Here is a 12,612-nt window from a genome sequence, read left to right on the forward strand (position 1 = left end):
AGGAAGCCGCGGGGTGGAGCCTGAGGGAACTGTGGGAGACAGCAGGTACGCTCCAGACCTTTCGTGGGAGGGTTCGGAATTCCCTTTTCCGTGAATATTCTTTATTTAACACCTCCTCACAGCCTCCTGGGTCAGAACAGAGTTCTGACCCAGCCATTTCTCCCACGCCTGAGGCTGCTGGTCCTGCTATAGAGTTGGACTCCTAAGCACAGCAGGATGCGAGTGGAGGAAACTGGAATCCCCGGGCCTCACGACTGAATTCATGCAGGGTGGCAAGGAGCGGGGGTGGGGAGATAACGCAAGCCTGTCGTTGGGCTGCCGCGTGCCGGCCTGAGCAGGGTAGGGGCGAGGGCAAGGCGGCGACACAGGAGAAGGGCACGGAAGGAAATGGGGCTGCCACCCACTGTGTGGATGGTTGAATCTGGGGCTGTGGAGGTCACAAGTCAGTCCCTTGCTTCAAACCAAGAATTTGACGATCCCTGAATCACCAGCTTGTCACCTAGTTCACTGGGCAAGAAGACCATACAGGCTGAAAAGATCTTTTTTTTTTTTTTTTTTTTTGCCGTACGCGGGCCTCTCACTGTTGTGGCCTCTCCCGTTGCGGAGCACAGGCTCCGGATGCGCAGGCTCAGCGGCCATGGCTCACGGGCCCAGCCGCTCCGCGGCATATGGGATCCTCCCAGACCGGGGCACGAACCCGTATCCCCTGCATCGGCAGGCGGACTCTCAACCACTGCGCCACCAGGGAGGCCCGGCTGAAAAGATCTTGAACTTGTCCTTCGTACATCGGAGGAGGGGCAATGAAGACACTTAGAAACAATCAGATGGCTTGGCCAGTGTGACAAAAGGAATAGCATGTGATAACAGCCAGTGGAATGTTAGTGATGATTTTATAAGGATGGTTTTATAATATTAGTGATGGTTTAAAAACACCTCAAGGGTCTCATTAGCGGGGAGGAGTTGGGAGAAAATCAAGCTCAAATTAAAATGAGTTTAGTTCAGGAGCCGCGTTCTGAGACAAAACCCTAGTAAAACCTTTTTCATTTAAAATGTTAGGAACTACAGGACTTCCCTGGTGGCGCAGCGGTTAAGAATCCGCCTGCTAATGCAGGGGACACTGATTCGAGCCCTGTTCCGGGAAGATCCCACATGCAGCGGAGCAATTAAGCCCGTGCGTCACAACTACTGAAGCCTGTGTGCCTAGAGCCCCAGCTGCGCAAGGGAAGCCCCCGCTCGCCGCAAGTGTGCAACAAAGACCCAACACAGCCAAAAATAAATAATTTAAATAAATTTAAAGATAATAATAATAGTACAATGTTAGGAACTGCACAGAGAGCGGCTAGGCCCGTGAGCCATGGCCGCTGAGCCTGCACATCCGGAGCCTATGCTCCGCAACGGGAGAGGCCACAGCAGTGAGAGGCCCACGTACCGCAAAAAAAAAAAAAAAAAAAAAAAAGTCTACAAGTAACAAATGCTGAAGAGGATGTGGAGAAAAGGGAACGCTCCTACACTGTTGGAGGGGATGTAAGTTGGTGCAGCCACTATGGAAAACAGTGTGGAGGTTCCTCAGAAAACTAAAAACAGAATTACCATATGATCTAGCAATCCCACTCCTGGGCATATACCCAGACAAAACTATAATTCAAAAAGACACAGGCACCCCTATGTTCATTGCAGCACTATTTACAATAGCCAAAACATGGAAACAACCTAAATGTCCATCAACAGATGAATGGATAAAGAAGATGTGGAACATATATGCAATGGAATACTACTCAGCCATACAAAAGAACCAAATAATGCCATTTGCAGCAACATGGATGCAACTAGAGATTATCATACTAAGTGAAGGAAGTCAGAAAGAGAAAGATAAATACCATATGATATCACTTGTATGTGGAATCTAAAATATAGCATAAATGAACCTATCTAGAAAACAAAAACAGACTCACAGACATAAAGAACAGATTTGTGGTTGCCAAGGACAGTGTAGATGGGGGGTAAAATAAAATAAAATAAAATGTTAAGAACTAAAAAAAAAAAAGTTGAGAGAGAGGATTTTGCATCATTAACTACTTCAGATTATCCTATAGATCAAAACAGTATACAGTTCAAAAAGAGTATATCAAATCATAATGATTTCTAAACTTTACCCCAAAAGGAATTCTACTGCATTTATCATGGGTTGCTATTACAGTTAGTCTCCTGTCTTAAGGGTCAAGTTTTAACTATTGAAGAGTTTTACTAGTATATGTGATACAGAGGATAATAATTCAATAAACTGAAAATACACGGCTAAAATTCAGATTGAAAACCACAAATAGTTGTTAATGCAATATAAAAAGAGGAAGGAAATTGGATTTCTTTATGAAGTAACAAATTGTCAAGCAATATCTATGTTTTGGTGTACCTCATTTTAAACACTATATCCCCGAAATTACTTTGAGTAATTACCTTAGGAATTTTACTTACCTTTACTTTGGACTACTTGTCACTGCCACTTTCACACACCAGGCATTGGCACATGCCCTTTCCTCAGTCTAGATTACCTAAATTTCAAATTTGTATTTTCTCCTTCCTCTTTGCTAGAGAAAAGTCTAAAGACAAGTATTTCATACTTTTACATTATATTAATCCTGATTCTTCTAGACACTCTCCCACCCTCAAATGTAAATGCTTACTGTTTTTCAAAAGTCAATTTCTCCATCCTAACTAAATGAGTTTACCTCTGGAATTCTGCAGAATTTCTTGTGATTGGTTCCATAGAACTAAAACTGAAACTCATTCTTCACTTCAACAGTTAGTTGGCTATACCCCAAAGTATTCTTATACAAAATAAGAGAATAGAAATACTTAGCAATTGCTTTGAGCATATTAATTTCCCTATGTCCTTTATTTACCAAACAGTTTACCATACAAAATATGAAAAATATTCAATAATTGTATTGTCTACTCAGGCTGCTATAACAAAATACTATAGGTTGAGTGGCTTAAACAAGAGAAATTTATTTTCTCATAGTTCTGGAAGCTGGGAAGTCCAAAATTAAGGTGCCAGCAGGCTTGATATCTCACGAGGGCTCTCTCCTTGGGTTTCAGACAACCACCATCTCACTGTGTGCTTACAAGACCTATCCTCAGTGTGAACATGTGGAGAAAGAACAAGAGCACTCTCTCTCTTCCTCTTCTTATAAGGCTACTGTCCTATTAGATTAGGGTCCCACCTTTATGACTTCATTCCTTAATTATCCTTAATTAATCTTAATTATCTCCTAAAGATTCTATCTCCAAATACAGTCACACTGGAGTTTAGAGCATCAACATAAGAATTTGGAGGCGACACAGTTCAATTCCTAGCAAGAGGCAGACTACCAAGAAATGCAGCCAAAAATATTTGTGGCATGATAATTAAATATTATAAACATCTAAAATTGAGAATACCTATATTTAAAAGTCATGCATCAGATTTAGTAATGCATCAGATTTTAAGTACAGCCATACTGATGGCAAAGAGATGAGTGTTGAACAGTGGCACAATTTGATTTTTGTGTAATAGGGACAAATAATTTCTACATATGCACATATCATTGCACTAATTTTAGATTGGTTTAGAGAAAACTTGGCTGGTGTGGGTGTGGAGAGGAGTGAAGAAGCCTTAATTCATTTGACCATGGTTAATACTGGGGGTATAATAAAAATTCTCTGAGTGCAATGGAGCTCAAGTAGGTACTCCATGAGTGGAGTACAGAAACTTTAGTATTTGAGCTATTACCACTATTATATGCTTTGTATATTGTTTGTTTGTTTGTTTTAACACTATCTACTCTTCATTAGTTTAGATATGAATCAAAGCAGTGAAGGATGTATGAAAAAGATTAGCAATGTGAATATTGACAAACTTATAAATGACTTCTCACAGATAGAAAAGGTACGTAATGATATCAAACAGTTGTAGAATATAAGGAAAAGTGGAACAGATTTTGCCAATGGAGGGAGTTGGGAAGAAAAAAAAAGTACAAAAAAATAAGCAAGGTAAAAATAATGGAAATGCATTTTGCTAAGCCCCTCTCTCTCATTTTTAAAATCTGTATTTAAAACATGTGGTTTTGGCTCGTTTATACTAATACATCAAAATGTTTTGGGGGCAAGGGAATGAATAATTGATACACTTTTGCTAAACTTAAAGGGGAAATACATGTGTAAGTACCCAGGATGTCCATAAATTCGAGAATGGTTTAGTAAGAATTGAAGTAGACTCAATCCTCAATCTCTTGCCATTATGACTAACTCTTAATTTTTTAGTCTTTCCTATTTTATTTGTTCCCTTTTTCTTCTCTTTTGCCTAAAAGCAGACTTGTTTAAAGTCTCCCTCCCCAACTCTGGACAAATTACATGGTAGACCACACCCACAAGTATATATTGGGGTTTTTCTCTCCTCCTCTGTCTGGGAGAAGAGTAGGAATAGCTGTTGAGAAATGTAGATGGATAAATTAAAGACTTGGGAGGTGGATTTGTGAAACAGGAATAGGAGTTGAGAAATGTAGATGGATAAATTAAAGACTTGGGAGGTGGATTTGTGAAACAGGAATAGGAGCGGGAATAATACCTACTTCTATTTTCTCTCCTTTTCTTATCATCCTTCTCTATTCCTTCTTTTCCTCTGTACAATGTAGTATTGCCATAATGAAAGAATTTTCGTGACGATGGGTATTTTGAGATAACATGAGCTTTTTTTTTTCAATGATGAACTTTGGTTTTCTTAACCAAGTGATTCTGACCAAAGTAAAAGAGAAAGAGAAGGAAATAAGCACTTTGGTGGGAGAGGAATTTGTACAAAGTATTTGAAGATTAATTTGGAATTAGCTCTTATATTCTTAGACATTTTAAATAAGAAATATTGTTCATTTTTTGATGTTATAATGATATTGTGATTGTATTTTTGAGTCATCTCTTAGAGATGCATATAAATGATAATATTTATGGATGGAATAATATAATGTCAAGGAGTTGCTTTGAGATAAATTCAAAAGTGGTGAGACTAGGGATTGGGTAGAGGTATAGATGATACAGGACAGGTCATGAATTGATGATTTTTGAAGGTGCTTGAAGGATACATGGCAGCTATTACACTGTTCACAAAGATATCAAAGAGATATGTTCAAGAATATTTATTCATTGTCTATAATAGCAAAATAGTGGGAACAGCACAAGGTTTCCTCAATAGGGAACTATTTAAATAAATTATATTCATAAATGAAACAATGCAGCTGTTAAAAAGAATGAGGTAGACCTTTATGTGCTTATGTGACATCATCTCCAAGAAAATAGTACTAAGTGGAACATCCAAGGTACAGAACAGAGTAAATATGACCCTTTCCTATAGTTGTATAGTCATAAAACATTTTGGAAATATTTATAAGGAATTGTTAATCGAAGGACTGGAGGTTGAATAGTTGGAAAGAAGGAGGTTCAAATTAGATCATATTTTTACTTTTTATAACTTTTCATAAGTGTTCATCTGTTTTAACTTTTTACCATGTTACTCTTTAAACTAAAGATAAATTAGAAAGTTGGCTTATTTAAAAATATATGCCAGGCTTAATTATTAGACTCTCAGGTATTAAATGGTTTGTATTTTCATTAGTCTTCATATACTTAGGTAAAAAAAAAATCAAAATAGCAGCATTGATTTAGTGATAATATGTATTCTGTTTCTTCTATAGAGGATGATAGAAAACAGTGGAAAGAACAATATACTGGATATGCAGTTGGAAAAAGCTAACTCTTTATTGAAAGTAATGCAAACAAAGGAGGTTGCAATTAAAGAAGGTTAGTTTTTTTGCTGCCTACAGAAATAGTAATTCTAATGAGTGTGCTTTTTGCTGTAACAGTGATTTTACATTTGTAAAATATTTTAAATTCACATAGAACTTTCCAGACTATCATTTCATTTTATCCTTAATATAAACCTGAAAGACAGATAGGACTGGTATTACTATTCCACCTCGGTAATGAAGAAATATAAACAAAAGAAGGTAATCTGTCTGAGTCCAGTCAGCTAAGAATTGTCGAATCCAGCGACTTCCCTGGATTTGGCGGTCCAGTGGTTAAGACTTCACCTTCCAACACAGGGGATGCAGGTTCAATCCTCGGTCGGGGAGCTAAGATCCCACATGCCTCACAGCCAAAAAACCAAAAATATAAAACAGAAGCAATATTGTAACAAATTCAATAGACTTTTTAAAAAATGGTCTACATCAAAAAAATCTTAAAAAAAAAAAAAAAGAAATGGCAAATCCAAGGCTCAGTCCAGGCCTTCAAACACATGGAAAAAGTACAGTTGAATCCCTGCCTTATAATTACACCAGAAGAAATGTCAGATGGGTCAAAATATTAGTGTTAAAAATGGCTGTCCTAGTCTGAAGCTCTCCCCTCGCTTCTCGGACATCCACGCCATGCGCTCAGCTCAGCTCCCAGCAGCCGCCATCCCCACTGCCTCTCCTTGCTCTACACCTTCTCTGTGCACCTGTTAGCCCTCAGGGAGCCTGGGAGCCTGGGCACCCAGCCTGGCACGGTGCTACTCATTGAGAAAGCGGCATTGCTCTGTGGCACAAAGGTCTGAGACTGCACTCAGATGAACCAGCTGCAGTGGCAACTTTGCCCCAGGCCTGGTAGTGCTGGGCTTTCCATGCAATCAGTTCCAGGCATCAGGAGAACACCAAGTACCAAGAGAGCCTGAATTCCCTCAAGCCCATCAGAGATGGTCACGTTTTTCCAGAAGTGTGTGATGAATGGCACGCAGATGCACCTGCTCTGCGCCTTCCTGTGGAAGGCCTTGCCCTAGCCCACGACAACCACTATTTTCAACAGATTCCAAGCTCATCACCTGGGCTCTGTGTGCTGCAATGATGTTGCCTGGAAGTTAGGGAAGTTCCCCAAAGGTGCGTCTGTGCCCAGCATGGAAGCCCTGCTGTCCCAGGCTGTCCCCTCCTACCTCTGCTGCTTGCCAGTCACAGTGCTGCCCTCTGTGGGGGTCTCATCCATAAGGTATTTCCTCTACACCTGAGTGCAGAAGCCACCTGATAACCAGCAAGATCCCCCTAGACAGATGCTAGTCCTGTCCATCCCAGCCTTCCCTTTGCCAGACTGAGGGTCCTTACTAATAAAGAGTTGGGCATCAGAAAAAGAAAAAAAGAAGAAGAAGCTGTATACATATAATTCCTCACTACGTCAACTGAGAGGGCATAAAATCAGTAGGAACAAACGAACCTAGCACCAAGATCTTGGTTTCTAATACCGTCTTATAATAAAAGGAACCAGGGCTCCTTGAAGAAATGGTTGATTCTAAGACTGGCACAAGAAATATATAAGATGAGCCCAAAGCATCTTGTAGTACCAGAAAATAAGAAAATGCTCAAAAAGAAAAAAAACTCCACAATGATAGGGGTATGTTAAAGGGATAAAGAACCCAAGCGAAAAAGTTCTCAATGACCAAAGCTGGAACAATTTGAGCAACAAAATAGATAAAGTAGTATTGGATTATAACCCAAAGTATATAATAAATATCCATGAGTACATACTGATAAAAATAAATGATTAAATAAATAAATAAATGGGGGTGAAAAGATAAATCTCTGCAGAATTCCAAATAACTTATGTAAGTGACTTGGCCTCAAGGAAGTATATCATAACACCCCACTCATCAGGTGTGGGCTGTGTATAGTGACTTTCTTCACTATAGGGAAACATACAGAATGGAAAAGGAGGCGGTAGAGAAATATAGTGGAAAAATCTGACATACACGACCTAAGGCAAGTAATCAAGGTCAACTTGGTGTAATGTTGATAGTATGTACCTTTGCTATGATGTGATGAAAATGGCACTTTACCTCTATGTTCTTCCCCCCCATAACCTCATCTAATCATGAGATAAGCATCAGACAGATTCACATAGAGGAACATGCTACAAAATACCTGGCCAGTACTGTGCAAAACTGTTAAGGTCATCAAAAACAAGAAAACTCTGAGAAACTATCACAGCAAAGAGGACCCAAGGAAGACATGACATCTAAATGTAATGTAGTATTGTGGATGGAATCGTAGAACAGAAAAAGGACATTAGGTAAAAATTAAGAAAATCAGAATAAAGCATAGATTTTAGTTAATAATAGTATATCAACATTGGTTCATTAATTATAGCAAACATACTGTACTAAAGTAAGATGTTAATAATAGGGGAAACCAGGTATAGAATATTTGGCAACTCTCTGTAATATCTTCCCAATTTTTCTGTACATCTAAAACTGTTCTAAAAAATAAAGTTAATTAAAGGTCAAAAAAGGAAGCCACACACACAAAAAGAAAACTGGAAGAGAATATAGGGGGGTTTGTTTTTAAGAACTGAGAAAGCCTTTCCAAGAGTGACATCTATCAGTGGTTATCTGGTTAAATAAATTATGGTATGTTTATTTAATGAAATACTATGTAACTGATAAAAAATGAAGTACCTTTATATGATATAACATAAACTCCCACATATAGTAAATGAAAACAACAATGTACACAACAGTATGTTATAATTTTTATAAAAATATATCTTAATGCACACACAAACACCCTCTCCCCTACATATTTGTATATCTCTGGAAAGATAAACAATGTCCCAGTAAGAGTGCTTGCTTTGAGGGGAGGGAAACTGGTTAGTTTTGGGGCAGAGATTGGCGAGATAGTCACTTTTCACTAAACTTGTGTTTCATGTGTATGTATTACTTGAAAAACATAATCAAATACTTCTTTAAAATCCAGTTATACTTATTCTAAATCTAATGGCCTTTTTGCTGAATAATATGCAGTAGAAGTGAAAGAACAAGTGAGAATGATATCTTAGAAAGCAAAATGTGTACTAATTCACTTAGGAAGAACAAACTACATATAATGATTGGACTTGTTCAACAATAAAGAATGATATCTTGATATTTTATTTTCTTCACTTGATACCAGATAAACAATGTCTTTGCCAGCTCAAGATGGTATAATATTGATATTGAGGATCATATACTATTAAAAAAAAACCTTTTCATACATAATTGTATTTAATATTTACAACTGCTTTATGAAATAGATATTAATGCCCAAATTGCTTGTTAATGATTGAGCCTAAATGTGACCTCAAAATAATTACTGATTTACTAAATTATACAGTATGAGCAGTAGCTTAATATTCTGAGCTCTAGTTTTTAAGAATTGGATAGGATAGTATACTTCAAATTACACTGTAAAGTCCAACAGAAATGATAATGCAGGTAAAGATTTGCAAAGAGAATTAAAAGCTATTATTCTAAAATAATGAATGGTATTCTATTGATACCTTTTGAAGAATTCCTTATTGAGCCAGTTTCCTTTGTTTTTTTTTTTTTTAAAAAAAAGAGTGTGTTGAGAGAGCCACCTTGTGTTCTAAATTTGAAAATACACATTTTGGGAACATTCAGAATACTTTCAGTTTCAGGGCTCTGTTTTCAATTTGCTGATTACTGAGGTACCATATTTCATAAATGCTGGATTCATGCTTTTAAAGGCACAAAGACAAGTGATGGCAGGATCTATGCCTCCATTTTTAATTGTAGCAGCTAATACAGTACGATACATGAAGCAGGTAATGTCAGTTGTCACTTAACCATCATTCTATTACTGGGAAACTGCAAGAGAAAAAAAATGGATGATGGTGGGAACTTTGTCTGAGTTGGTTGTGGGGAAAGTAGAGGGGGAATGGGGAGGAGTAGAACCTTATACTTGCATAAAGATTTTAACTTCTACAAAATACTTTCATTTCTATTAGTGTAGTTGAAAAAAGTACATGGAGACTGAGTGCAGGACCTCTAACTGAAAGGTGAAGTTTTGAATTCTCCCCTCACAGTACTGGTTCTTTCACTTAGTTAATAAATACAAAAACTATTGAACACCTATGAAATAGTTACCACTTTAGAAGCAAGGAATATCAAAATAAATATCCTTACCTGAAAGAGTTCACTATTTAGTGGGAGAAACCACAAATAACTAAAATGTAATGTGAACAATGGAGAAAAGCAATATATACAAATTGTTATGGGACACAGAGGAGAGAAATAGTAACAACAACAATGTTGAATATTTGTGAGTGAATTTAGAAAGTATATTTTTTTCATTTGTTTGTCGGAACAGTCTAATATATGAGAATAGTAGCTTACCCAGAGTGTCATAGCTACAAAGTAAAGAAAACTCTAATCTGGTTCCTCTGATTCCAAATTTCATGGTTTCATCAGCATATCCTACAATTCCTGAGGAAGTAGTGAATTAAGAGCACAGGATTTGAAATGAGAAAAACCTATGTTCAAAGCTAGACCTTCCATATACTGTGGAATCTTTGTTAAGTAACCAGACCTCTATGGGTGACTTCCTCCCTTTGCAAAATCACAATAATTATACCAACTTCTCAGTATCAGATGGAATACTGATTATGATGTTTATAATGTACTTAGTGTAATGCCTGGCAGGGTAAACATTCAATAATAGTACTTTATTATACCTAGACAATTTTTATTGTTAGACACAAATGTGGTATTTAATATTTAACCATCAAAACAGATACCCAACTAAAATGGAAACTAGTCAGTGTATCACACTAATGCATAGTGCCTGAATATTGGCCGTGGGCCTCTAAAACAAAAAGAAAGGGCTTAAGGTTCAATATTTATTAGCTGTTAAGCCAAACACATAAGAATGAAATTGCCCTAATCTTTCTCTTTAAAAATATTGTTATTCTTGGGCTTCCCTGGTGGCGCAGTGGTTGAGAGTCCGCCTGCCGATGCAGGGGACGCGGGTTCGTGCCCCAGTCCGGGAAGATCCCACATGCCACGGAGCGGCTGGGCCCGTGAGCCATGGCCGCTGAGCCTGCGCGTCCGGAGCCTGTGCTCCACAACGGGAGAGGCCACAACGGTGAGAGGCCCGCGTACCGCAAAAAATAAATAAATAAATAAATAAAATAAAAATATTGTTATTCTTTATGAAGTTTTCATCATTATATATTTAGCTAGTATAATTCTAAACTTAAACTAGTACAACCTGGGTTTCTCAAATTTATAGTAAAAATGTGATAGCAATAACTATCACAGAGTCTGTCTCTGGCTCTGTTCTTGGCCTCTTTCCAGGGCCTCCCACCTACTCAAATTACTCTGAAGAAGTGGTCTTGCGCTGGTCTTCTTGGTGGTAGTAAAGTAGTTAGAATCATTGACTTTGGTGCTGGACTGCTGGAGTTCATGTTGTAGTTCTACCATCTACTATTTATAACTTTAGATAATTTGCTAAACTTCTGCATATCAATTTCCTCATATGTAAAATGAGGCATATACTAGGACCAATGTCATAGGGTTAAGAGGGTTAAATGATTTAATATTTGCAAAGCACTTTGAATATCAATACAATATTATTTTCACACCACAGTTTCTCCACTTATTCCTTTCTTACTATGATATTGCCTGTCAATCAATCAATCACTTAACAAATATTTATGGAAAGACTATTATGGACTACAACTGTTCTAAGTACTAGGGAGAAATAGTAAACAAAAAAGAAAATAGTCCCTGCTATCCTAGAGCTTACAGCCAAGTGGACTGATTTAAGTTATAGAAGTTTTCACCACTGTTGCTATCATCAGCTGTTGCTGGTGATAACCAAGGATATACTGAAAGCTTATATGCACATGTCAGGGCATTAATGCTTGCAAAGGAGGTTCCATCTCCCATTATGCAAGAAGACATTGGCACCAAAGTTGCTGATGCCTTATAACTCAGCACATTAAGTTTTTACTCCTTTTATTGCTACTCCGTTGCTCTAGGACTCAGGCAAAGAGGACAGGTTAGAGGACAGTGAGGAAGAAAAGCATTATCTTCTCCCAAATGACACCTTCTCATCAGCTCTATTTTTGAACAGAACTTAATGTTCCTTGACTCTCTTTCCTTAGAATGTTCTTTTATGGAAAATTCACTTGGATACACAACTCATAGTTCTCCAGACATGTCCAAATGTGCCTTACTTCTAGGGCAGATGTTGCTAAGTCACATGGTGGGGAATCCCTACATACTGGGTTTATCGTGCCTTAGAAAACTCATTACTAAATCCTGGAGTGCATTTGACTTAAAGAGTTCTTAAAGAGTGATTAAAAAGTATTTATTATATAATTTATTTTGAGATATCTGGTTGCTTTATTAGGTCTTATAATTATCAATTAAATATTATTTTAAGTATCTCAACTTTGAGATAATAATTCCAAAATGAAAGCAAATAATATTCAAATAAATTTATCTTTTATGTTTTAGAATGTGCTACTCTTCATAATATGATAAAAGGGCTACAACAGACCATTGAATATCAACATAATTTGAAAGGTAAGTTAGAAAAAAAAGTAAAATCTAAAAAAATATGATATATTTAGGCATCTTTAAGAATAGAGAGTTTTCATAAACAAAATGAAAAGACAACCCTCAGAATGGGGGGAAATATTTGCAAATGAAGCAACTGACAAAGGATTAATCTGCAAAATTTACAAGCAGCTCGTGCAGCTCAATATCAAAAAAACAAACAA

The 12,612-nt window shown here is 37.3% G+C and overlaps 1 protein-coding gene across 1 annotated transcript in view; it reads left to right on the plus strand.

Annotated features, from left to right (window-relative positions):
• The first annotated feature begins 3,838 nt into the window (after positions 1 to 3,838).
• Positions 3,839 to 12,612, plus strand: part of CCDC152 (coiled-coil domain containing 152) — a 31,516-nt gene continuing 22,742 nt past the window's right edge. Inside the window, exons 1-2 of the mRNA XM_060091666.1 lie at positions 3,839 to 3,925; positions 5,721 to 5,826. Coding sequence (XP_059947649.1) covers positions 3,839 to 3,925; positions 5,721 to 5,826 — 193 coding nt within the window. The remainder of the gene's footprint in view (positions 3,926 to 5,720; positions 5,827 to 12,612) is intronic.

Source organism: Mesoplodon densirostris, chromosome 3 (genome assembly GCF_025265405.1).
Source record: "Mesoplodon densirostris isolate mMesDen1 chromosome 3, mMesDen1 primary haplotype, whole genome shotgun sequence".
NCBI lineage: Eukaryota > Metazoa > Chordata > Mammalia > Artiodactyla > Ziphiidae > Mesoplodon > Mesoplodon densirostris.